General features: G+C 42.2%; 3 protein-coding genes across 10 annotated transcripts in view; 2 read left to right on the forward strand and 1 right to left on the reverse strand.

Moving 5' to 3' along the window:
* Positions 1 to 361: 361 nt before the first annotated feature.
* CDC42SE1 (CDC42 small effector 1) lies at positions 362 to 15,468 on the reverse strand. The gene is made up of 7 exons (XM_036905209.2): positions 15,250 to 15,468; positions 14,535 to 14,589; positions 11,187 to 11,292; positions 4,323 to 4,636; positions 3,675 to 3,785; positions 2,890 to 2,978; positions 362 to 2,594 (listed from the first exon to the last, which is right to left on the reverse strand). The coding sequence occupies exons 4-6, from the start codon at positions 4,374 to 4,376 to the stop codon at positions 2,904 to 2,906; spliced, it is 240 nt and encodes a 79-aa protein (XP_036761104.1). The 5' UTR covers positions 4,377 to 4,636; positions 11,187 to 11,292; positions 14,535 to 14,589; positions 15,250 to 15,468; the 3' UTR covers positions 362 to 2,594; positions 2,890 to 2,903.
* MLLT11 (MLLT11 transcription factor 7 cofactor) lies at positions 8,582 to 14,004 on the forward strand. 2 transcript variants are annotated; one of them, XM_036905207.2, is made up of 2 exons: positions 8,582 to 9,064; positions 12,736 to 14,004. In XM_036905207.2, the coding sequence occupies exon 2, from the start codon at positions 12,742 to 12,744 to the stop codon at positions 13,012 to 13,014; it is 273 nt and encodes a 90-aa protein (XP_036761102.1). In that variant the 5' UTR covers positions 8,582 to 9,064; positions 12,736 to 12,741; the 3' UTR covers positions 13,015 to 14,004. The 2 variants fall into 2 exon arrangements, with proteins under 2 accessions (XP_036761102.1, XP_036761101.1); XM_036905206.2 differs by having other exon boundaries at positions 8,595 to 9,020.
* The window catches only part of GABPB2 (GA binding protein transcription factor subunit beta 2), a 37,828-nt gene continuing 26,024 nt past the window's right edge, over positions 15,429 to 27,232 (forward strand). For 6 of the 7 annotated variants that reach the window (XM_057500716.1, XM_036905197.2, XM_036905194.2 and 3 more), the window contains exons 1-5: positions 15,429 to 15,568; positions 19,092 to 19,237; positions 20,550 to 20,717; positions 21,236 to 21,430; positions 23,365 to 23,500. In XM_057500716.1, coding sequence (XP_057356699.1) covers positions 19,130 to 19,237; positions 20,550 to 20,717; positions 21,236 to 21,430; positions 23,365 to 23,500 — 607 coding nt within the window. In that variant the 5' untranslated portion in view covers positions 15,429 to 15,568; positions 19,092 to 19,129. Of the gene's footprint in view, positions 15,569 to 19,091; positions 19,238 to 20,549; positions 20,739 to 21,235; positions 21,431 to 23,364; positions 23,501 to 27,232 lie in introns of those variants that run through there. The other variant, XM_036905200.2, reaches the window with a different exon arrangement.

Raw genomic sequence — 27,232 nt, forward strand, 5'->3', positions numbered from 1 at the left:
TCTCTTGAGCCTTAAAAATTAACTGTGTAGCTAGGACCATCTGGCTTAGTTCCTTTGCATCCGTCAGGATAAAATGTTGATGTTGCTCATCCTCATTTCCAAAGTTGTTCTTAAACAAGTACTTCTTTAAAGACTTGAAAAATCTCAAGACGAATGCCAAGAAAAGGGAACAGGAGCACATGTGTTCAGCCCTTGGCAGGTGGCAGTGGTCTTTTTCTTGCCTTTACAAACACCCTTCTGAACTTCTTGGGAAGGGCAGTGTTGGCACAAAATTTCTTGTCAGCCACTTTTCTGGGAGTTACCTTCATCAACCATACCTGTCCTTTAATCCAACACATCCCTATAGTGATTACTTTGCAACTATTTTGCTTAAACTTTTTTTATTTGAAAAATGTACTTAAAAGTTCAACAAATTTTTAAATATAAATTATGACGCTCAAACCCACTCCCATCACTCTAAATATTGTTAAAGTGATGGTAGCATACGCAGTAGGAAAGCTAAAGGTGAGAGAGCACCAAAGCAAAGACTGTATCCAAAGAATAGGCATTAGAATAACAGATCAGGATGAACAGAGATGACAGGAGTCCCCAGTCTGTCTACCCTATCCTGTTAACCCTTTAGATCTAGTATAACCCTCAGGTTAGTAAGCTACTTTAGGGCAACTAGCTAGCCTGGAACTGACAGCAAATTGGGAATGTATTTCTATGACAAATCTTAGACCCAGAAAAACTGCAAGAAATAGACTGAAATTTGAAAAAAACAGAACTTGTCACTGTAGGTGGGGGCAAACTGGATGGACAGTGGAATAAGCAGAGTGATCCCTAAGTTCCAACATTCCTGACCCCCACTATGACATTTCCTATTACTGAGCTAATTAGACACTCATCCCCTAACCTTTTCAGTCTTAGAGCCAAAGGGAGTTCATCTGATCTGCCTTCCTAATGACCCTGCCAGGAAGGGGCCCCAACAAAAAAATGCCTGAGAAAACAAAGTGCCTAAAGACCCTGCTCCTACGTTACTTTCCCACCTAAAGCAGACTCTTCAGCCAGCCAGGGAGTGGGACCTGGTCTTCAGACAAATCTCCCTGAGTCATATTTGTGTCTGGTTCTAGGAGTAGGGCACAGAAATAGCACTTAAAATTTCACAGAGACCAAGCTGGGCTGTCTGCACTGTACTGCTTTTCTCTCCTACCTTTCCCATTTCCACCATACCGTTCATGCCTCCAGACTGCAGGAACCCCTCCCCCAGAGAGCAAGAATGGAGCATACACCTCCGTCAGAGACATGAACCCATTCACACACAGGTAACACGGTATTGTTTAGAGATTATGTGCAGCCCTGCTGAGCTTACTTTACAAGGGGACCTGGTTCATCCATGGCTCAGGTTTAGGATGAATAATGGCATGTGAGTGAGGTGGGGAAATCACTCAGGGGAAAAATATCTTGACTCCAGAGCAGTGGCTCTCTACTGAGGGTGACTTTACCCCCTTGAGGACATTTAGGTTGTCATAACTAGAGTGGGCTGGGGACGCTGCTGAACACCCTGTAATGCACAGGACACACCCCACTACAAAAGTTACTCAGCCTAAAATGTCAAGAATGCCGAGGTTGAGAAACTCAGCTCTATGGGTCTCTCTGCTCCATACTGTGAGGATTTTAAGAATCCCTAGACTCACAGATGATGGTTTTCAACCTATTGCTCTCACCACCCTCCCATCCTTAATGTCAGGAAGTCCACACTGAGCCATAATTCCCAGCTTTACTGCACTCGGTGTCTTCCAGAGCCCTCTTCCTCCTCTCACCTGGACGAGCAGGAAGGTTGGCAGAGGGCAGGCCAGGTTTCTAAGACTTACATGGAATGTCATCAGGTTAAGATATACCTCTCACCTTAACTCTTATTTGGTGGGAAACAATAAGGTTCCTAACAGGGATGGGGTTAAACAATGGGACGGGGGTAATTAAGAAAACACATCTTAAGTTAATTAACTAATTTTTAAAAAGATGTTGGGGAGCTTGCAGTGCTACAGAAACAGGGTTAGAGGCCTAACAAGAGAGACCCTGGTATTGGTAGAGAGATATGGACAGACTGTGAGCTTCAGGTCTGAGCTAAAGAGAGAGAACAGACTAGGCAGTAGTCACCCACCCAGCCTCTGCCTGACGTTTGCTTCAGGTCAAGGGCAGGGAGGCAAGGAGCGTCTCAGCAAAGTCATCTTCAGCTTTGATCTCACCCACCAGCCCTATATAAGGAGTTCCAGGTTAAAAGTTTAAAAACAGATGGCACCTAGACCATCATTCAGGAGAAGGGACCTCATTCCAGGTTCCCAGAAAACTCCTATCTCAGATCTGAGTGTCCAGGGCTTCAGCTGAGCCCCTCTGGCCAACCACTAGTCACTTAGTCAGTCAGGCTGCCTTGGCCCATCTCCAGGAGGGGCTACAGCCAGCGGGAACAGAGGGAGTCCAGCCCCCAAGCCTTCTGAGGCACAATTAGGGAGACAGGGAAGAGGGACCCTGGGACCACTGGTTCTAGAAGGGATGTGGTGGGGACAGCATCTCTTCTGGGCTGGACACAGAGTGGAGGCTTCAGACAGCAGAACCTGATTTAAAAAAAAAAAAAGATCAGCTTCCAGGAAAACTGAGGCCTTCGTGAGAAAGCACCACCTAGTGCAGACTCTTAACTATGTTCAATGTGCTAGTGTACTCTTTTCTCTATTTCTGTCTGTCTGCACATCCCTTTGTGTCTGTCTGGATCCTACATTCTTGACTCTTCTGTTCTAATTCTTTGTCCCTCCCCTCACTCCATTTTTGCAGAGGATCAGGGTTCTGAGACAGGGCATCAGGATGTGTTGGTAGGGGGCTGGAGGTGTTGGATGAGTTTCTCTGATCACTTACCATTCCTGTTGGAGCTACAAGCCCCTAGAATTGCTCCACGGCCTATCGCGGTTTCCCTTGGATCTCATCTGCTCCTGAACTGCACCTGTCTGTGAAATAGTACATGGGAGACCCCCTCCTAAGTCTTCATATCATACAGTAACAAGATCAGCCCTGTGCCCTCCATGGCAGAGCTGATCCCATCTCCTTGCAGTAAAATCAGTCTGAAAATATTAAAACTGCCATTCCTCCAAGCGAAGTCTCGATGCCTCCCTTTATTCCAACCTTCATGAGGATGAGATAAAATGGGCCTTTTACTAATATCCTCTCACAAACAACTCTCATGTTTATCTGAATTTCACAATTGGTGAAAAGCCGCCTTCACTATCTCCAGGCCCATTTCCCTTATTTTGAGAGCAGAAGGACATATTAGACATTATTTAGCACAGAGGTGCTGTGTTGTTCCTGCTCCAGCACTCTCAACCACAATGTAACTTACTGCGGCACTGAGACAGCAGTTCTTAACTAGCAGAAAGAAGGCTTATGATTTTTGGAAAAAGTCCTCCAAGTAACTCTTAAGCATATATATATCCCCCATCTCAATGGAGGACAATCTGCTAATTGTAAAAATGAAGAAACCTAGGCCAGAGACCTGAAATGCAGATCTCAGGTTTATGCCGCTGGGGACAGCACCAGAATCCTAGCTTCTTGTTTCCATATCAAGTATTTTGTTATGTTCCCTGCTTGAACTTTCAAAGAGAGGAACAGTTCTAGGCCACAACCCCGTATCAACTCCTCCTCATTACCATGGCAAGTCCATCTCCGGCCCCCATCTCCCCAGAGCCAATGTGAGTCAGGTGGACAAAATTCATTGGTTCCCCAATCATGGTCCGGTCAATCCGTCTCCTCTTCTGCTGCTGCTTAGACAAGATATGAGAGTTATGTCTGAAGCTCCATTCTCCAGTCACAGAGGAGGAAGGGAAGTGTCTTGAGAGCTACTAAGAGCTAAGGGCCTGGCAGGAAAGGGGGTGTGGCATTATAATAGGAAATCACTAAGCTATGAAAGGCAAGGCTGGAACAACATAAACACACAGAGGACACAGGCAGGGTGGTGAGGGCAGTGGCTTAGAGTGAACACTGGATACAGAAAGGACATGTGCAAGTCACCTCTGGCTGATGAGGAAACAATGGGGAAAACTGACAGGTATCAGGCTCCACCTACAATTCCTGCCCAACTCAGACTCCACAGGATCAGGAAGTAAGAGCTGGGACTCTCCACTTCTCCCACACCCAGTCGCCTTTATTCCAGGTACACACCTGACAGGCTATAGGAACTATCCTGACAGGCAGGGAGGCAAGAAGTGTGCTTTGTAGACAGCAGATCGTAGATGGTGTGTCTACTTCACAGTATACAGTAACTGATTTTTGTGTGTGTTGGGGTTGGGGTGACTTACCGGCTGGGGTTTCTCTACCACACAGCAGCCCAGTTTGTGCCAAAATTCACTCATGCTTCCTGATGGTTCCAGTTTCACTCCTCCGCCCGAGGCCCCAGAGGGCTCTTGCTCTGGTGCCTTGACTGCCCACTCCTCACTCCCCTCAGGGTAACACTAGCACCCTGGGTTCACTTAGCTGGATGGGGCTAGAGACAGCTGAGCCCTCCAAACCTTAGCTGAGCAGCGCAGGTCAGTATCCCAGACCCGGGGAGATTAGCAGGGCCAGCAAGTGGAGCAGGCAGGCACAATGTTATGTCTTTCACAGACTTGGAACCCTGGGAGAGCAGAGAGTTGAGAGAGAAGAAAGGTTAATAAGAAGTCCCACCCCCACCTCCTTGGGAAGCCTCCTCATGAGCCCCTATCTTCTCATACTCCCTTAAAGGCCCTAGTCCCATACATAACACTAACCTTCTCCAAACATAAGAACCTCATAGTTTGACTCCCAGAGAAAGGAAAAGAGCTGAGGGGTTAAAGAGCAGTAGCTGTGGTACCAAGGGAGGCAGTAGGCCAGAAGCATTTAGGGTGAGAGGATGGGAGGGGACCAAAGGCTAGTGGCAAAAATGAGCAGATTTTGAGGCACTACAAACTCCACCTCCCTTCTCCCTGGGTTTAGGGCAGAAGGGGAGGGGCAGTTAAGTGACTTTGAAGAGGAAATGGTGGTTTTTTTACTCACAAACAGGGCCTCCGCCCTATCCCTCGTTTTCCTCACTTTACCCTGAACACCTAGGTTTTCTTTAAGACCAAGAGAGGCCTTGACTACCAGGTCCTAGGTGACTAACTGCAGCACCCTGGGCCTCGTGACTTTCCACAGGGAGCCCTTGTTCCTCCTCATTTCCTTCAACTGAGATCCAACACCTCCCAGAAACCATTTAACAGGGTTTGTGTTTTTTTTTGGTATCATTAATGTACAATTACATGAGTAACATTATGGTTACTAGACTCCCCCCATTATCAAGTCCCCCCCACATACCCCATTACAGTCACTGTCCATCAGCGTAGTAAGATGCTATAGAGTCACTACTTGTCTTCTGTTATACTGCCTTCCCCAGGCCCACCCCCCAATTATGTGTGCTAATTGTAATGCCCCCTTTTCCCCCTTATCCCTCCCTTCCCACCCACCCTCCTCAGTCCCTTCCCTTTGGTAACTATCACAGCTTCTTTACTACTTGACCTTGAGATCCTGAAGGCTGTATGCACTCTGTTTTTCTGTGTCCTGTATCCTTGCACTCCTGTGTGTGCCCCTCTGCACATATGTGGCATGTTCATATCTGTGTACAAGTGTCTTGTATAAATCATCTGAGCACAGGTTATAGGTCCATGTGCCAGGTATCTTCTGTCCCATAAGGAATCTTTTTCCAGCCTCCCCACCCTCTTCACATGTTCTATCGTGCCTCTCTGTTCTGCCTCACATCCCATAGGATCCAGGCCTGCCTCCATCCCTCCTTCCCTCTCTCCCTCTTCCCCTCATGCTGTGACCTGTTCCTCCTCCGCCCTCACCACTTCCACTCCCAAGCTTCATGAGCCAACCAGACACAAGGAGCTTTCCAATAGCATCAAGGAAGAACTTCCTCCCCTCTGCATGATTGCCAGCCAGGATAGGGTACATCTGGGTTTCCCCTATACTCACTGCATTTCCCCAGTCCTGTATCACAGGCAACCTCAAAGATTCCAAACAGGGTGGTTTAATGAACATTACACTTTAGCATGTATAGGAATCTGCCTTCCTTCCAGGCCTGGAACCCTGATACTATGGCACCCCAGGTTGGTCTAAGAGCCGAGAGGGTTTTTTCTTAACAGCCTTGGGATGAGATCACACAAACACAGAGCTACAGCTTCTAGGGGAGGGAAGGACCCAGGAGTCTGGGCTTTCTCTTACTTTCCTTCCCACCATTGGTGGGGAGGTGCAAATGAGACAGGGCGTAAGTCAGAACACAGCTGTCCAGAGAGGGGAGCTGTGGTCATGGGGGAAGTCAGTTAGTCACAGGGTTTATCCTGATGGTAGTGGCGGCTGGTTGGTAAAGGTTGGCAGAGCAGGGGGTGGGGAGGTGGTGAAGAAAACAATGAAGAATCAGGAAACTCCCAACACCACCAGACAGGCCCTACAGAGACTGAACTCTCCCCCAGTATCCTCCCCTGCTCAAAGCTGAGTGGACAGAAATGAGGGGTGGGAGGGGAGAGGAAAGGAGAGACAGAGAAAGGGGCCATGGAGGGAACAAGGCTGTTTCTGTTCCTTTTCCAGGGACCTGGCCAGAGCTGGGTGGAGGGAAAGTGGGGGGGGGGGGGACTTGGCATGAAATGACCAATGATGATGAGAAGTGACCAGGAAATTCCATTCCCCAGGACATTGGACATAAGGGTCTCTGAAACTGGGGTTGGGGTGTGAGTGCAGAGAAGACTGTGCCGGGTGAATGTGGTGGTGGTGTGGAGGGGAACAAGGCCAGAAAAGGAAGTAAGAGTGATTGGCTACAACTCTCCTTTAAAACATCTAGAGAGGAGTGAGTTGAGGGAAAATGAAGTTCTGAGCTGGTAAGTCCAGGAGAAGGCACTTGAATCTGCTGCCCACTATTTTAACCCCTCCATGAAGGGAAAGGGGCTGGGAAAACAATAGAAGGGGTCAGGACTCTTAGACTGCATAAAGCCATATCCTCACAGCCAAGAAGTGAGGAGAACTAGGCCTGAGTCCCAAATAGGAAGGGTGAAATATGGAACTGGGAAAGACTCTAAGGTCACACTGGGGCTTATGAGATTCAAAACTATTGGGGGGTGAATAGGAGAAGGAATAGGAGAAAGGTTCCAGTGAGGTAAGATATACAGAGGTAGTTCCCTGGTCCTGTTCTAGCCCCAAACCGGTTTTCCCAGTCCCGCTGCCTCTGGCCCCAAGGCCTCCAACCCCACTGCCTGACAAGCCTTCACAAGAAGCAGCTGGAGAGACAGAGAAAGAGAACTGATAGAATGGAGTAAGCAATTCTGGCCACAGAGCCCAGGTCTGCAGCTGGCCCCCAGTGGAGACCTGCCCATGTGGAGGGCAGCTGAGGGGCCGTTGAAAGGTAGGGGTGGACTCCACTTTTCAATCAAGTGACAGGCATTTGCCCCAGTACCAACCGTGCCCTTGCCCAGGAAACGAATTCTGGGGGCCTAAGACCAAACAGAACTAGGCCCTAAGCTTCTCCTCCCCAATATATTTAGTCACATAAGGCTCCACTTCTGCCCGCCCGCTAACTCTACCCAGAAATTCTCTGCTATTCCCAGCGCTAAACTAGGACTGGGACTTCTCTGTAAATGTTTCGAACTCTGTCACTGCTTTCCGTGGCAGCCTCGGTGTCAGACCTTCCAGCACCCAGCTCTGCTTCACTTTGTCTGGCACACGACACCGCCGAGTTGAGTCTCTAAGACTACCTTCCCCACCCTCCTCCCCCCAACAACCTAGCCCCTTCTTGCCCTTTTAGCTCTTCAGCGGCCTCAGCCGGCGCACGGCGCCGAGCACGGATGGGGACTGTTACTTAGGGAGCGCACCCTCTTTCCCACCGACCCAGCATCTCAACAGTCCCGGACACCCTCCTCCCCCACCCCCAGCATCCGGTGCGTCTCCGCCTGGCAGGGCAGGCGGGGCGCGCGGGCCGGGGGACCAAGTCCACGGTCTCACTTGCCCCGCTCCGGCATCTAGGTCCGGCGACAGACGGTGAGAGGGGCTTCCACTCCGTGCCCGCCAGCGTGGGATTCCCGAGCTCGCTCCTCGGCGCCGTAGGGGAGCCGAGGGCGGGCCAACAGAGGTGCGGCTGGCTGAGGGCGGAAACGCCGGCGACGCGATTACGAAACCCGTCCGGCTGGGAGCCGGGCGCACAGCTCCCCCCTGGGCTGATGAGGCACTGCACCGTGGAGGGACGTGAGAGGGGGGCCTCGGAAGCCCTCGAGGGCCGCCGCCCCTCTTGGATGACCCGGGGAATGTGGAGCCTTCGAGGAGGGCCTGGCACTCAAGCTGGGCGCCCCAGCATCACGCGTTCCTTCCGAACGCCAGGCATTGCGGGGGAAGCGGAGCCCCCAAATCCCAGTACCCAACCAAACTCAGGGATTAGCCGCGGCCGTCCCCGCCCCCATCTCCGCGAATCTTTTTGTGCTCTACGCAAAATGGAATAGGGAGAGGTTTATTTACCGGCTGTGAAGGTGGAGAGGCGAGTCGGGAAAGGGAGGGATTGGAGGGAGGGATGGAGAATGCTTCTGATTTGCAAAAACACTACGTAATCTGAAATCCTTAAATTGGGGAAGAAAGGGACACTCCTCTACTGTTGTCTAGAGTTAAGATTTTTAATCCATAAACCTAAAATTAGAGGACAATTAACTGCTCATTCTGACACCCTCAGTTCAGCATGGGGGTGCTGGAAGAGCTCGGGAATAATTGTGCAGACCACTAAACCTACAATGATGCTGAACTCCTGCCTCCCTCTCTAAAGTGTTCTGGAACCTAGCGTTTGAATTAGCCGAGTCAGGCAGGGAGGGGGCGGGGAGTCCTTCCGCCCTTCTTAGGAGGGGCTGCATTGCAGGGGGAGACTGAGCAGACCGGCTCGGGCACTGAGGAGGCAGAGGGAGTGAGAAGACAAAGCCATTGCAGCCTCAACAGCTTTCTTTTTTCTCGAGCACAGAGCAGAAACCGGAGCCCCCAAGGTACTCCCTCCATCTTTTTGGAACACGCTAGTAATTCATAACAGGTAAACTAAATTGAGGGAGGCGAGCAGGGGGTTGGTAAAGAGAGAAGAGCAGCTGCTTCGGGTTAGGCTGAAGACCATAATAAGGATGAGGTTGGAGGACAGTTCAAGAGAAGAGGAGGGGAGAGAAGGGGGCACTATGAACAATGGGGAGTTCTTTGCACACAGTTTTACATCTTTGCTAATGCCTCAATCCATGCCTTAAAATCCTTTACACAGGCAGTAATATTTAACAATATACTACATGTTATCATTACTCCGCATTTATCTGCTTATTTCAAGTATCTATTTGCCTATAATTTATTGTCCTATGTATTTTATTATCTTCAGCCTAGTTATCTATATCTTCTTTTTCAAGCTTTCATTTGTTCTACCATTTTTTGGATGAATCTCTAGTCCTGCTATACCACTCTGCTTCTGTTCCCTAAATTTCCAATTTTTTTCTCTAGTGTTCCACTGATGTGTCTACCCTCATTCCAAACTTATTGTCTCCTTATGAGGGAGTCTTGGGGAAGGGATATGAAATAATGTTGAAAGTAATCCTGACCTCTCTTTTAACAGTTTCCTATTCCCTATATCAAACCTTTGTTTCCAAGAAAGAGGCACCATGAGGTAGAAAAAGGTGGAGGCCACTGTGGTGGAGGACTGCTTGATCCCATATTGAAATTGGTACAACCCATAAGAGCTAGGTATGGGGGCAGATTCTGGGAAAGTAATGCTCATCTGCAGCTCAGCGGAATAGGTGGGGAAAGGACGTGGCTAATGGGAAAATCCAAGACCAGAATGAGGCAGATATTATGAGATGCTAGAGAGCTTCCATTCTCCTCTGCCACCATCGCTTGTCCTTCCTATGGTGGCAGCATGACACAGCAAGGCCCTGTTGGGTAGGCCCTGGATTCACACTGAGGGTCTGGACAAAGGGTATTTGGGTGTGTCTATGTGGCACAGAGAGTGTCTTTTTAGACTATATATTTGCCAATCATGCATCTCTTAGGGTGATGTTTAGAAATTACTTTACCTAAAATATCTGGATGATTTAAAGTGGGAAGCATTTATTGAGCAAATATTGTATAAGGCACTGTCCAAGCCCTTAAAATAAGTAAATGAGAGATGTAAAGATAGATGAGGAATGGGTGGAGAACATTTGGAGAGATGAGAGAAAGCTAGCTGAAAAGGGACCTCCTGCAAAATTTGGGACTTGAGAGTTAAATCCATACTATATGAATGCAAGGTAATATAAATGGTATTTTAGCTTCAATTTCCTGTGTATTCAATGTTCTTGACTTGATTTTAAATGCTACATATGCTTGTTTGAATGTCTTTCTAGAATGCATTTGGTACTCTGTACATGTCTCTGAGTCAATGGCATAGCTAGAGATTTTAGGCCTTGTAAGTTAATATTTTGTAAAATTTCCTTTAGCTTTTTTAATTGCAAGATACACTCTGAAAGACACTCAGAGCAATGGGATTGTTTGGGCAGTTATCATGCATATTCTGGTTGTAAGAAAACAAGTCAGTTTGTCAAAGAGCTTTTCCCTTTCTCTGATTCTAGCTTGCTCTCTAGTGCCTTTTGCATTTTCAGCATTCAGATCAGAATTACAGGAACAATCAAAGAATTCTTGAAAGTTTTGGAAATATTGGTATAGGGATTAATATAAAGCTGTTAGGCAACTATTACATACAACACAGCAAAAAAGGACCAGATTGAGAATTATGAGACGTGGTTTCTGTCCAGATTAGCTGGAAGGCTTCACAAGGCACTAGATAATTTCTAAGGTATTTTCTAAGTTTTTAAATTCTATTTTTTCCCCTATGATTCTACTTTTTCAAGAGCCTAATAGGTGCCTAGCATTATACTAATCTTACTCTAGAGGGACTAGTAAAGTGAGGAGATATAAAAGAAGCCAATAGGTTAGGCAAATAACTGGTAATATTAGTGAAAAAAAAAAAAAATCCCTGTGGGCAGAAGTGCGTAATATTATTGACTCCTAAGGTTTGCTTCTTAAGGTCCCAGACCTTAGTTGGTTGATAAGTACAATCATTTTTGTAGCTCTCCTTCTGTGCACATGTCTGCAAATTTCTGTGGAGATGATCAGTGCTGAATATCATGGGATGATGACCTCACCTTCCAAAACACTCACCACGCCTTCCAGTCCCCAAATCATCCTCCTTCTAAGCAGCGTGTCTGCTGAGTAATGCTCAGTTCCCAGGGATTATTTTGGAACTTGAACCTAAGAAGAAAAAAAGCAACTCAGAATTTGCTTTAAACATTAAAAACATCCTAGTCTACTCACTCACCACTCCTAATGCCCCTACACTCACATGTAACTGTTCTAGTTTAAGGCTTTCTTTTTCTTGCTTACTGGAGACACTTTACATTATATGGAGTTATAGTTTTTATAGTGTATTCATTACCATGTTCACCTAACATGTTACATGGGGGCATTTCAGAACCTATTTAGGCCACTGTTTAGCAGTCTCAAGGCCTGGTGACAGCCAGTGGAGTGTGATGTTGGGAGGAAGGCCTTTTGAAATGGGGGTTTTATTTTTGGAGTGGTGGAATGTTCTTTCTGCTCCTTTGGAAACAGTCAGCTAATGCTTTTGCCCCTTCCCTTGGCTAGCAAGCAGCAAGGTGAAGGCTGCCAGGGGGCATAATAATCATATAACATCAGGGTGTGGGGAGAATGAGCAGAAAAGGTGATAGAAGTACTGATGAAAGCATGGAAAAGTACATAATTCTGTTAAAGGACCTTCTTTTCCCAATCTAAACTTTACTTTCCTTATCTGGAATTTCCAGTCCATTTGCTGTATCATCAGGTATGTTCTAGCATTGGGATCAGAGAAAAGAGATCCTGTTATAGCATAGGAAAATCCTTTTAGCACCTGGGTTTTATTCTGAAGGAGAGAGAGGCTAGAGAAAAATAGGCTTATCTGTTGGATTAATAGATAGGAGTGGCAAGGTGCTCATTGTATTAAATAAAGGTTGAGGGAAAATTAATCACCCTTAAATGTCTTTTGTGTGCAATGCCCAGCACTTGTGAAGGAGGTACAAATTAGACTGGTTTTTATCCTTGGGGAAACTTATCCTTGAAGGAGATAAGACTAGCCCTATACAAGACATAACTGATCTGTAACCCCAAAGTGATACAGTCAGGTAAAACTACAGGGTGTTGGGGCTACAGGTTAAGGAAATCCTGGAAGAGGTGAGTTTACAGTAGGGTTTAGAAGGCAGGAAGGAAAATAGAAATGTCATAGAATCCCTTTTCAGAGTTACTATGACCTTTTAAACCATAGTCAGGAAGAAGTCAAATATTTGCAAATAACAGTATAACAGGAGTTCAGGCAAAGATTCCTCTAGGGACTTGGAGTCTTGAAACTTGGATAGTGTTTTAAGATGTTAAAAAGTAGAGTTAGGCAAGATAGGAATGAGCATAACTGTAGCGGAGAAATGGGGCTAAGAAGAATGGGATCAGATTCTGGAGGGTCTTGAAAGGCAGACCCAAAATCAAGACTGGAAGCAGTAGGCAGTAAATAAGTCATTCCAAGGTGGAGAGAAATTTAGGAAATTCTACAGGTATACAGAGGCAAATGGGGCTGTAAAGTTTCCAAGTAAGGAAAGGCCATGGGCCACAGAAAGACTGCTGCATGAAGACTGACAAGTGGTTTCTTTCCAGGAAGTTATGAGGGACCCTGTGAGTAGCCAGTACAGCTCCTTTCTTTTCTGGAGAATGCCCATTCCAGAACTGGATCTGTCAGAGCTGGAAGGCCTGGGTCTGTCAGATACATCCACCTACAAGGGCAAGGACAACAGCGCTGGCAAAATGACTGAGCAAGCAACTGATGCAGAGCTGAAGAAAAACCCTGAAGGTGATGCCCTCCTTGAGTACAGCACCTTCAACTTCTGGAGAGCTCCCATTGCCAGCATCCACTCCTTTGAACTGGATTTGCTCTAAACCCAACACTTCTTTCTCCACCACCTCGCCTTCATTGCCTTTCTTTTCAAGCCCCTTCCTTTCCACATTTTTCCCATTAATCTTGCTCTCTCCCCTTTATTGTGTTGAGGTGGTACTAATGAATCTGCCAGAATTGTGTTGTATTTATTTATTTATCTATCTTCTCAATTTCTCTTAAAAGCCCTGAAGCCACAAAGTAAAGGGTTCAAGCAATGGAATTTTGGGCCACAGGGATTCCTCCTTCCCCTGCCCCAAGATATTAATTCCAGAAAACAGGCCTGATGGAGGCACCAGAAAGTAAAATAGTAGTGCAAAATGGAGGGCTGATTTTTTTTACTCCATTTTGATCAGCTTCAGAGATTGCTCAAAACTTCCTAATTTCCTGCTCTAGGCAGTAAACACAAATATTTCTTCAAGGGTTGATGAAAACCTTGGAAGTTGTGAGATTCTCTGCTAGAAGAGTAGGATTTTTAAAAGGCTAAGGTGATAAGAGTCTTACTTTTTTATCTTGCTTTCTTGTAAATACACTTTTTCTCAGAGAAATTGGGGTATAGAACAAGAGGGAATACATCATAAAAAATGAAAATACGGGAAAGAAGTGAGTCATTTCAGAAACAGCTAAGTGTTCTCAAAAGAATGTTCTTTCTTCAAGCATACTCACTTTACAACTTTGTTCCTGGGTTGAAAACTGACTGTAGTTGAGGAAAATTGCTATTTCAAATCTTAAGATGCAAACTTGCTGACTATTATGATAATTTGTAAGGTTTTGATTCAGTTTCTAAAAGGCATTGGGTTTTGTCCTTAGTATTAGTCTTGCCCTTCTGCATTTACAATGTAACATACTGATCAATGGATACAGTTCTTCAGCTACCTTGAGAACATGAAGAATCACATTTTGATCCTACACCTTGTTCCCACTCTTTCCAAAATTATTGCTGCTGAATTTGTGCTGCCATTTATTCATTCCTTTAATAAAGATATCCAATCCCAGGACTGGGTTCTAGTTTTCTCTTACATGGACATAGTATAGGTAGATTTCAGAAATTAATCTTGCTTTCAGATTCAGCTAATATATTTTAACTTTCTAATATTCAACTTTGAGGAACAATGATTATGAGTAGCTTTTTTATATTAAAATGATGAATTTCAGGTTGAACAGATAGAAGAAAATGGGTAAAATAAAATTAAAATTATAAAGCATTTAGGGACAGAGCTGCAACCAACCCCTCTTCTGCTGGCCCTCTGACTACCAGCCTTTCTCCGGTAATAATTCCAGATGCCTAAGAAGGCACCTGTGGCCCCAAATCTGCTCTTCATTATCTCAGCCTAGGTGCCTAAGGAAATAAACTAACCCAAATATGTTGTCTGCTTATTTATAAATGGTCTTATTCCAAAAAAACTATTTGGACTAATTTACATATAGTTTTTGGTACTTATTATTTATGAAAGGCATTGAGTCAGACAATATAAGAGGATGAGATATGATTTTGGCTCTTAGACACAAGGGAAGCTGTAAATACCTATATGAAGAGTAGTTGGCCAGTATGCCACAAATAAAGATGACATGAACAGGACCTAGGTAATTTAAAAAAAAAGACACAGTGAATCTTCCTCATAGGCTTGAAAGTCCCACTATCAAGGACAAAAGCAAAAATCTAAAAAGAATGATCAGTGATGTGTCCTGTATTTTTATTTTTGGAGGGCTTTTTTTCCCGACTCCTCACTGTCCTTCAGTCATGACGATTATTTATGGGTGGAAATGAGAATCAACTATTTGGTAAACAAAATGCCTAAATGGATTTACAAACTCATGCTCCATCCTCTTCCAGGCAGCGCCCCCGCCGCCAAAAAAAAAGGATTCCGTTATTTGTTCCACTGGTCGGAGCTGAGAGCTGGGTCCTGGGGTCATTACATTCAGGCTGTAACTGGAAATAACGTCGTCAGACTCCAGCGCTCAGTTCTCGCGCAAAGCAGTAACGTCCCAAACAGGCTCACCCGGGGTTGAGACAGGGTAACAAGGTTTTCCCATCAACCCCAACATAGCCCTCCAAAGACGCCACCAAGAGGATGGAAGAATGACTCGCAACCCAACTTAGAGGTACGCGGGTTCTTAGAGTCCAAACACATATCCGGTCCGTCCCCTACCGGAACTATATGACACGTAAGACACGCAATCAACAACCCTCCGCCTCGCTAAATAGTCCCGTCAGGATTGTCTGATGTACACATTTTTACCTCAAAAGGGCTTCGGTCAATAGAAAATGAGCCTCGGAGGTGCACTACCTTTCTGCTCGAACGCAAATGTGGATTTTTTATTCAGTTTCTCTTCACGGATTCCTCCGCCAGGAATTAAACTAAAGGGGTCCTCACTTCCGGGTCCGCCATTTTGTTGCCTCCATTTCTCCACGAGGGGGGGTTAAAGGCCCCCAAAATATGCATATATGAAAAGGTCAAAAAGTGACTGTCACTGACAGGGAGTCTAAACTAGAGAAGGAAACGGGACCAAACTGGCGGACTCGGTGAAAGCGCAGCCGGCAGCGTCCCGGACCAGGAGGTGAGAGGGAAGAAGATGCGTGGACTCTGGGGGGCGTCCGGATTGGAAGGGAGACTGCCGTGAGAAGTTGCACCACTTCCCAGCCCAGTCGCAGACTTGTGGGCGCACACCGAGCGGCGCCCCTTCCCTGGAGCAGGGGCAGCTGGGGGACGGGGGCAAAGAGGAAGGGGATGCCGCCGGGAGGAAGGGGAGGGGACTGGGAGGAGGTGAAGAAGGGGTGGGTGTTAAGACCTGGGGCTGGGGAGCCGGCCCTAGGGAAGCCAGGGCCGCCGAGGTGATCGCCAGGGGGCAGTGCGGAGCTTGGGCCGGGGACGGCCCTATCAGGCTGACCTTGGCTCCCTGCCCCTAGTTGACAATGAAAGACAGAGTATTGCTGTGAGTATTTGCGATAGAACAGAAAATGGAAACTCCAATTCTGTAACCCCAGTAGTAGCCTAAAGATTTTAGTGAGCTCAGGTAATCTGAACAAGAGGAGTAAAGGCCCATCTCCAGTTCTAGCGCAGTTGTTTGTGCAGCTGGCAGCCCAGCGGGGATGGGTGCAGTGGAAAAGCAAGAAGTCTCCAGACCATGGATTCTTCAATTCCATTTCTCCTTCTCTGTAGCTTTCTCCCATTCTCACAGATTTCCTTGAGCCAGCGGAGATCATCCTAGCCCTCTTCCTCTTCCCTGAAGGACTTCTCTTTCTCTCTTTTTTAATAAACATCTCTGGAAAAGGACATTCTGTGGCTTACCTTCAATTTCACGTTTTGGGCCATCTGGGACCATATTTTCATTGCACTGTGTGACCCATCCAGTCCAAAAGAGATGTTTTTAAGCATCTGCCTTTATACATACGCCTTTTATAACGAAGGAACCGCCTCACCTAAATTCTATTAACAAACGGAATTACTCTCTGATAGTAGACTACTTTGTTGTCAAGAGCTCAAGCACTATATCCGTTATTAAAACACACTGAGAGTTCGTGTGTGTGTGTGTGTGTGTGTGTTTGGAAAGGGGAGGGGGTGCTTTGTTATTTTATTAATCTCCAAAATTCTAAGAGACAAGTTAGATCAGATCTTGTTTCTTTACTTTGTGTATAGGGAAGGTACACCCAGTACAGGTGAATGTTTTCCCTTTGTTTTTTGTAATCCGGGAGCTCAGAAGTGCCTTTTGTCTCTTAGGCTACATCTCTTGTGTGGTTGGTAGTACCCCTGTTGACATAGGATATGGGAAAATGACACATAGTCCCCTCAGAGTAGTGTTATTTTAAAAAAACACTTTACTTTTGTATAAGATGTTTCAGATAAGCTCTAAAGAAAAAAGTAACTGAGGATAGGGGGGAGAGAAAAGAGCCTTGAAGAACACATTTCTAGGAGATTTTATTTCAGGTGATGAGTATAATACCTTATTTACAATGTAATCTAATTTACAATCTATAGTTAAAAGCTTAAATACATGTTTGTATTGTAAGAAATAAGGCTTTTCATGGCCTATTTTAAAAACAGGATGACAAATTTGGGTCAGTTGCCACTTAGTGGTACTGATGTACAGACTCACAAATATGATTAAACAAAAGCTATAAAAATGTGTATGTGAAGGTGGACTACATTGGAAAAACTTGAGTGCTTAGAAATACTTGGCAATATATCAACTATACTTAAATTTAAAAAAAAAACTTGCACATGTTCAGGTGCTGAAGACACCAGTTGTAGTGGTATAAAATCAACTTTTTTAAAGGATCTTGTTTTCTGCAAGTATCAGCTTCCCAGGAATGTGGAGCAAACTAGATTTCTCCTTAAGCAAATACCTCAGCCTTCAACTGAGTATTGTATGTGTGTGTGTGGTAGAGAATAGAGCTGAAATTTCATTATTAGGATAGTTTAATTCTGCTTTGTGCCAGCATTTCTGAACATCCCCATGTAGGGCATTTTTTCCCTTTGTGATTAGTTATCATTGAAGTGTTGAAGGCTTCAAGATAAATCTTTTATATATAGTGTAACTGGAGAATGTGAAAGAATCATTTCTGGCCAATGAATCACCTAAATATTTATCTTTATTTTTAACTATTAGTAATAAGATGATTAAACTGAAAGGCAGTATTGATATTTTAAAAGGAAGATAACCATGGAGGAATGCAAAGTATCGGTTTTCTCTAAGAAGTTTTTTCTGTTATTTTTTCTCTAGCATTTTCTTGAGTTGTAAAAACTGACACTTAGTTCAAGTTATAAAAGTACACATTATTAAAGTTCATCCTCTGTTCCTGAACCTATTCATTTAGAGGGCTTGGACTAGAGCCTCAGCTATCTTCATTTTCAGCAAACTCCCTGGTGATCTCTTGGACAGCCATGTTTGAGCACAATGCTGTATTACAGATTGGAAAATTAAATCATGTAGTGGCTTGAATGATTTGCCTAAGCCAATGATTCTCAAATTTTCTGGTTTCAGGACTCACTTATATTCTCAAAAATTACTGAGGACTACAAGGTGTTAAACCTATTGATATTTACTGTTTTAGAAATTAACTTTTAATGTTCATTGATTTAAATACAGTCATAAACCCTTACATATTAACATAACACATTTTTATGAAAAATATGTCTCCAAGTTAAACAGAAAAATGGCATTGTTCTGTATTGTTGCAAATCTCTTTTTTAACTTCTGGCTTAACAGAAGACAGCTGCATTTTCATATCTACGTCTGCATTCAATCTGTTGCAATATGTACTTGGAGAAAGTATTTTAATAGCTTTTTCAGGTAATTGTGGGTATTCTTTGATGCTCCACAAAAACTCAACTAGTGTCAATTTCTTAAAAGTTAGTTGCAGTGAGGAATCTGAAACCTTATAAATACAGTTTTTATACTGTTTTCTTAAAACCCATTGATCTTTCACTATGAATTAATCTTTTTACCCATGCATTTTATAACATGCATTGGTCATTTGAAAATGTTGGATCACCAAAGTTTGCAGGGCATCCAAATGTTGATGCATTTTATTGTATAGTATAAAAAAAATCACATTCATTAGTGTCATCACTAATTTCATCAGAAAACTTTGCAGTAAGCTATCATTCATGATGGTGGATATAGGTTTCCCAAAACTCAATTTTTTGCTTAAAAGCTCAAATTATAATTGATAATCGGCAATAAATACTGTCAATGGTTTTCCTTGAAGTGGCAGGCTCATATTGTTCATTTTTGAAAAAGTGGCATATACTTGAGTCTCAGTATCCTTGGTTTGTCTCTTCATCATTCTTTTGTGTAAGATAATATTTCTACCCATGGTTGTTTCAGAAGGTTGAAATGCTGTTTTACTGATTCTTTAATCTAGAAAGACAGTAATGTGTTAAACATTTTTCCAAAGTATTTTTCTGGAGCTTGAAAGAGGGAAATAATGTCTAGGGCCTGAAACTTTCCCAAATCTGATGGTTTAGATGAAGTAGAAAGGAAGTGTCAGATAGTCAGTTTAGGAAGTATTTTACATATATATTCAAGTACAAGAGATCTTCTAAAAACATCTTACAGGTAGCTTTCTTTGTGTTTTCAGTTACAGCTTCCTGAAAACTTTTGTTCCTATGCATAAAGATGTCTTTGATGGACTTGGGGAAGAGGTTGCTAGAAGCAGCAAGAAAAGGCCAAGATGATGAAGTGAGAACATTGATGGCAAATGGTGCCCCATTCACCACAGACTGGGTAAGCTCTCTCACTTACTCCGTGTGTGCTGTTACCAGCCACTTTCTTAAAGGCTAAAGAGACAGTGTTGATTTTTTTCATTCACTTTCTGCCTCATTCTCCCTACAAGAATTTTATGTTCTTTGTCTCATCTGAATATGTGGTTTCCTCTTTCTTTTAGTTTTCCAAATTGAAAGAGTCTTCTGTGGATATATAGGTGATAATTGTAAGGTATTACATACTTGTGATTTTTTATAATGCTTTTTAGAGTATTTTCTAAGGTTGAATTCTCCCCAGAGTACCCTCAGGTTATAGATTTCTGTAATTAGCTATAAATTAAACAAAATCAGTACAGTAAGAGAGCTTTCCAACTAAAAAACTCCTTGCCTTTTTCCTGTAAAATGTCCTAGTTAATAAGGAATGTATGGCCATTTTGTTTCCTTTACCACCATTAAAAAACATTAAAGAAGAAGGTGTAATTTCATGAGCCTTAAGCAGCCACCCTGGAGAGCAGAGGAATCTAGGTCTAGGTCATAATGTAGGTTTGCTTAGCATTCAGAGATTTTGTATGCATCACCTAATTTTAATAACTCTGTGAACCAGTGTCCTGTATTCTGAGGTAATTAATTCATAACTTCAGAGGCCTGCAGGTTCTTAGCACTTCACAAAAGGGAAGAAAAGGAAACCCATGAGATGAACATTTCTATAAATAGACCTGCAAAGAGCAATGTGGATTAAATCCAGTCAAGGCAGAGAAGCTGAATATGTGAAAAGCAAAGAATAAACAACATAGGCTTACCATAGCATAACACAAAGAAAGGACTAAGTCTCTGGCCAAAGTTGATTCTGATAAATAACTTAAAAGATTTACTTTAAGATGGTACAGACTTGCTTATTGCTGTTGACAAACTATTGTTAAATGTTTATTGCCTCTGCATCATATCAGTCTTTCTGCTTTGCGTTACTGTGGCCACAAACTCCCATTCCAGCCAGTTAGATCTGCACCCAAAATTCCAGTCTCTGCCTTCTCCTAAGAATTGTTTTGAACCTATCTCTTCCCTTTACCCCTGACTCAGAATGCTCTTGTCTATCCATTTTTCTAACCCCTGTTAATTCATATCCCTTTGGCAAACCTATGTAATAAAATCCATCTAACCTTAATCCTTTATGCTTAGCACTTATTTAATTGGTGGTATATTTGTTTGCCAATTAGTGTTTAATTTTTTAATTAAGTCTTTTCTTCAATCCTCTCTGCCCAACCAGATTCTTGTATCTCTTCAGTAATGATAACTCTGGACACAGTTGATATTCAGTGAGTATTATTTTCCCACAGCTTGGAACATCACCCCTCCACCTTGCAGCGCAGTATGGCCATTATTCCACAGCAGAAGTGCTCCTCCGAGCAGGCGTTAGCAGGGATGCCCGGACCAAAGTGGACAGGACCCCCTTGCACATGGCTGCAGCTGATGGACATGCACACATCGTGGAACTCCTCGTTAGGGTAAAACAAGAATAGTGGTGGGTAAATATTGTAAAAAAGACATCCACCTCACTGTTTTCTTACTTAAACACATGGTAAGTTTAGGACAGTTTATAGCATTGATTTGCATCTCTTTCACGAGTTATAATGGCTATGAGGATTTTGTTTTCTAATCTTTTAAAGGCTAAACAGACTTTATTGATTTTTCTTCATTCCCTTTCTGCAAGTGTTCTCTGCACTTATGCTGATTTTTTCAGGCACTCAGCTCTGTTAATAAATGCAACAAAATCTGTTTTTTTCCTCTTCCTCTCCCATCTGTTATAATTTCCAAATGATGTCTTTGGAAGACCCACTCATTGAAAGCATTATGTCTGTCTGCATTTAGGAAAGTTTGAGGAGTGTTTTCCCTTTGATATTTCTTAAATGTGTTCTAAATTTGAATATGTGTAGTCTCCATGGAATTCCTCTTTATTTGGTGATGAGATCTTGCACCTGTGCTGCTGTAACCAGTGTCTGAAAAAATTACTTTTCTATAACAGAATGGTGCAGATGTGAATGCCAAGGACATGCTGAAGATGACAGCTCTGCATTGGGCCACAGAGCACCACCATCGAGATGTTGTAGAGCTACTTATCAAATATGGAGCTGATGTCCATGCTTTCAGCAAGTTTGATAAATCTGCCTTTGACATAGCCCTGGAGAAAAACAATGCTGAGATTCTGGTCATCCTTCAGGTCTGGCTCTTTATATACCCCCAGACCATACTTCAGTTGAAGTTAAGGATTTTTTCTAGGTGCTGAGTCAAAGCTAAATTATCTTATCAAAATAATACTTCTCATAAGTCTAAATCTTATGACTCAGTGTCATTAGTATCTTTTTTTTTAATATCATTCTATAAAACCCTGAGTTATTCATGATGATTGAAACACCGTGTTGTGGCCACTACAAAAGCAAGATTTATTTGGCTTTAGAATGATTTTTTTCTTCATGAATATATCCCTTTCTAATTAAACTTGTCTCAAAACTATATGTAAAGCCTCTTTATGTTTTCTGAATGTATATGAGCTGATGTGAGACAGTATGTATAACTGTAGAGCATGAGTCATAAGGAAGCCATCTCAGAATTAAAAACTAGCTGTGATGATTTCATCCGTTAATTTCTTAAGCCAGCACTTGTATGTCAGGGAATAACAGGATGAGGCATACAAAAATTAATAGGACATGGCCCTGCTTTTGGAGAGTTTACAGTGCCATGGAGGTAAAGACTAGAAACAAAGCATTTCAATACTACAGCGATAAGCATATATCTAGCAAGTGTTACAGGAGCACAGAAAGAGTATTAGTGATACTTAAGGCAAGTATTAGGAGGTATATGTAGAATCTGAACTGAATTTTGGAAGAAAAGTGGACAAAGTGAGAAAATGATATTCTAGAAAAAGAGAAGACTGAAGTGTGAAAGGACATGGAATGTTCAGGAAAGAAATAGTTCTGTGACTAAAGATTCAGCAAGAGAAATGGAGTTTCAGGAGCTGAGACTTGAGAGGCTGGGTTCTGAGTGTAGGGGTGTTACATGACATGCAAAGGACTTTGAACTATTTGGGGGGCAATGAGGATCTAATAGGTGCTTTTAAACAGAGGATTGGTATGATTCTTTTTTTTTTAAAAAAAAGATGATCATTTGGAGCGTGGTATACAGACTGGGGATAGAAGACAGTGCTAAAGAACCATATAGTGACTTTCATTAGGCTAGGCAAGAGCCAATGAGGGCTTGAATTAAGGAAGAATATGAAGGATAAACAAGATGGGGCCGATTCAGGAAGGAATTAAACAGTAACCAGAAAATGGATAATCTGTTTCAACTGAAGCTCTTAGTCAAAGGGATAATTATATATAAAAAATAGCCATTTCTGCTGCATTTTCAGTGGTTGGTTGGTTGGTTTTTCCTGACAGATGGTTCCCTATAAACTGCTTATCCTCTTCAACTTCTCAATTCCTTGTTTAGGGCCCTTTCATAATTGGACCTTTTTAGTGAACATGTTTGTAGAAAACTGCTTGTGGAAGTTAAAAAATAAAACAGAGATAAGCATCTTTATACAGAAATTGTACAAATATCTCTGGAAGCAGAGGTGCAGCATATGAAACTAGAGTTTAAAATGTGGTACTCATGTATTTGCTTGTTATATATTCTCTTAGGAACTTCTTCAATAGAAGAATGGAACAAGTAGTTGGATAAAACTCTGGAGATTATTGTTCTCTGTAGATTCTCTGTAGGGATCTCCTGCTACATATTGGTGTGTAAACAACTGATCATGGAATATTAGTGCTAGAAATTACTTTTTAGGCCACTCCTCTCATTTTCAAATTAAAACATGTTTCAAGTTAAAACAGAGAGGTTAAGTGAATTGTCTAGAAGTTTTTGCAAGTAATACATTTTTTTTTCTAATGTAGAAATAAGCTTGGGAAAGCAATTTAACATCTCTGTTCCCTGGTCTTAAAAAAACAGTAGTTTTGATGAGAACTCTGAGCTCCCTGGGACATTATGTACTGGAACTAGTTCTGCTTGATAGAGTGGTGCATTGTGGGTGGGGTGGGGTATGTGCTGGTCACTAACTGTGTAACCAAAGCTAATAAGTGATCTGACTTTGAAATGTCCTGCCTTGTTTTGTAGGAGGCAATGCAGAACCAGGTGCATGCTAATCCCAAGAGAGCCAACCCTGTGACTGTGACCCCCCCATTCATCTTCGCATCAGAAGTTGTCAACCTTGCTAGCCTTGTTTCTTCAGCCAACACCAAAACAACCTCAGGTAATATTCTGATAAGGTGGCATTTATTTTAGACTTAAAATGAACAGAACCCCCTGTTTTCCTAAGAGATCAATAGAGACCCTAACTGGTATCTACTCCTTTATTAAAATATTCCCAAAATAAAAGATTTATAATAGACTTTAGAGCTAATGCATTTATTTGTTCTTGGGAATGGGAAGATTATATGTAGGGATTATCCATGAGTGTTTACTGTGTTAAAGGTAAAAGATTCTAAAGATTAATTTCTTGAAATTAATGCCTGACCCCAAATGAAAATATAAGGGTGCTTCACTATGGTATTGCTATGGAAAATAGTTAAATATTCATAGTCTAAAGCAGTAATAAAGCTGAATAAACATAAGTCATTGTTGGAGTGCTTTTATAAAAGAGGTACGTGTGATTATTTGAATAAAGTATCAAAATCTCAGTTTATTTTTGAGAACACATATAACAGCAAAATGGAGACAAACACTTGGTATTGATCTTTTGAGACCTGTATTTTTTAAAATTGAAGTATCATTGATAATACAATCCTATATTGGTTTCAAGTGAGACCTGTATATTTTTAATAAAAATAATCTACCTAAAAAGGAACAAACTGAGCTTATTTTCAGCATCTCCTTACAAATACTTGTTTTACAATGAGGGAATTTGTGTCTTCATTTAAATAAGTATTCCAACTGACTTTTTTTTTTCTATTTCTGACTTTCTTTTAAAAATAAGCAACTGTACAAACTGTAGTTAAGTTTACATAATATCAAAGGAAGATATTTAATGAGGTGTTATTATTGAGAGGTAGCATGGTAAGATAGAAACAGCATATACACAACATAGAAACAAGTTGTGTCAATTTAATAAATACTGATTTATTAAATTGACTAGACGGTTGACTGTGTGAAAACTACTGACTTCTCTAAGCCGCCTTTACTTACCTATAAAATTGAGACATAATAATACCTATTTTATGAGGTTGTTGTGAGAATTTGAGATTTTGTATTTCAGTGTCCATTTTATAGCAGGGCTTCAATAATAGGATTAAATTAAAATACAAATTCTCAGTGGAACTTGAGTCTGTCTTGCCCACAAGGGGGCAGTAGTGACCTTCATTTTATAGGCAATCAACTTGTTTAAAATCACTAAACTTTGACTTCAGCTGATGATTCAAAAAAATTTAGATTAAATATATGTAACATGTAATCAGAACATTTACAGCCTTTTGTATTTGTTGTGGTTCAGGTTACACTAATTAGAACAAGTGCTTTTATAATCCAAAGGCTTTAGATGCCAATACAGTTATTGTTCACAAAGTGGAAAGAGCTAGGGTTGGAATCTCCATATTCTGAACTAAAATGATAGGCTGAAGATATTTAGAACAGGGACTCTTAGCCTTGGTTCCTCTAGGCTGACTCAGCTTGGTTCCTGTATCACGCTCTTCATGTGCTTTTGGCAAACCACCTCTTCTTTCTTACATCTGTATGTTGACAACTACAAATTGAAATTGCCAAACCATCACATAATATAGCTGATCTCTCCAATGTCATCTTGCTTGTGAAACAGTTCTACCTAGCTATCTACCTTTAGGGGATTGGCCTACCTCATTTTTAATGAGTGCAGATAAAAGAAAGGAGAAAACTCATAAGACAAATTCGTTTCATGTTATTCAACTGGGTTAAAGAATTTTCCTGAATGGTGGGCATCCTTCTTATTTCCCATCATCCAGTAATATTTTAAGAATTAACTGAAAGTATCCTAGGATTATCATTTAAGTTGATATTTTTTATACCAAATTCAGATTACAAAGTTTGCTTTCAATTTTCCATTTGTGACTAAAGATACCAGTCATCATCAATGCCACTGTCAAAATGTAGTGATTTGGGAAGGCAGACTAATTTAAACATTAATCAGGGCAAAACAAATTTATGAAGATGAATTTCATTTTCTGTAGAATCACTAAATGCTCTCTGATGTCAAATATAAAGAGCTTTATATTGGTTCATAAGGAGTACAGGTATTGCAAAAGCAAAAATGAGCAAGTGGGACTACATCAAACTAAAAACTGGTGTTGGCAAAACTGGACAGCTACATGCAAGAGAATGATACTGGATTATTGTCTATCCCCATACATTTAAAAAGCTTCTGTACAGCAAAGGACACCATTAGCAGAACAAAAAGGCATCCTACAGTATAGAAGCATATAATCATAAATGACTTATCTGAGAAGGGGTTAACATCCAGAATACATAGAGAGCTCACATGTCTCAACACCCAAAAAACAAATAACCCAATTAAAAAATGCACAGAGGATCTCAACAGACACTTCTCCTAAGAACAAACTCAGATGGCCAGCAGGCACATGAAAAGGTGCTCCACATCACTAATCATCAGAGAAATGCAAATTAAAACCACAATGAGATATCACCTCACACCAGTTAAGATGGCCAGCATTCAAAAGACAAACAACAAATGCTGGTGAGGATGAAGAGAACAGGGACGACTCTTAAACTGTTGATGGGAATGTAAGTTAGTTCAACCATTGTGGAAAGCAATATGGAGGTTCCTCAAAAAACTAAAAATACAGATACCATTTGACCCAGAAATTCCACTCCTAGGAATTTACCCAAAGAAAACAAGATCCCTATTCAAAAAGACATATGCACCCCTCTGTTTATCACAGCACTATTTACAGTAGCCCAGGTATGGGAGCAACCTTACGTGTCCATCAGTAGATGAATGGATAGAAAAGAGGTAGTACATGTACACAATGGAATATTATTCAGCCATAAAAAGAGAACAAGTCCTACCATTTGCAGCAACATGGATGGAGCTAGAGGGTATTAGGCTCAGTGAAATAAACCAGGTGGAGAAGGCCAAGTACCAAATGATTTCCCTCATTTGTGGAGTATAACAACAAAGCAAAACGGGGAACAAAACAGCAGCAGACTGAAAGACTCCAAGAAGGGACTGGCAGTTACCAAAGGAAATGGGCTGGGGAGGAAGGGAGAAAGGGATTAAGGGGCATTATAATTAGCACCCACAGTATAGGTAGGTCATGGGGAAGGCAATACAGCATGGAGAAGACAAGTAATGACTAGTATTTACTACGCTGATGGACAGTGACTGCAGTGGGGTGGGGGGGGAACTTGATAATATGGGTGAATGTTGAAACCACAATGTTGCTCATATGAAACCTTCATAAGATTGTATGTCAATGGAAGGAAGAATAAAGCTGGGGGGATTATGCTCCCCAACTTCAAGCACTACTACAAAGCCACAGTAATCAAGACAATTTGGTACTGGCACAAGAACAGAACCATAGACCAATGGAACAAACTAGAGAGCCCTGATACAAACCCAAGCATATATGGTCAATTAATATACAATAAAGGAGCTATGGACATACAATGGGGAAATTACAGCCTCTTCAACAACTGGTGTTGGCAAAACTGAATAGCTACATGCAAGAGAATGAAACTGAATTATTGTCTATCCCCATACACAAAAGTAAACTCAAAATGAACCAAAGACCTGAATGTAAGTCATGAAACCATAAAACTCTTAGAAGACAACATAGGCAAAAAATCTCCTGAATATAAGCATAAACAACTTCTTCCTGAACACATCTCCTTGAGCAAGGGAAACAAGCAAAAATGAACTCATGGGACTACATCAAACTAAAAAGTTTCTGTACAGCAAAGGACACCATCAACAGAACAAAAAGGCATCCTACAGTAT

The sequence above is a fragment of the Manis pentadactyla genome, chromosome 4 (assembly GCF_030020395.1).
Source record: "Manis pentadactyla isolate mManPen7 chromosome 4, mManPen7.hap1, whole genome shotgun sequence".
NCBI lineage: Eukaryota > Metazoa > Chordata > Mammalia > Pholidota > Manidae > Manis > Manis pentadactyla.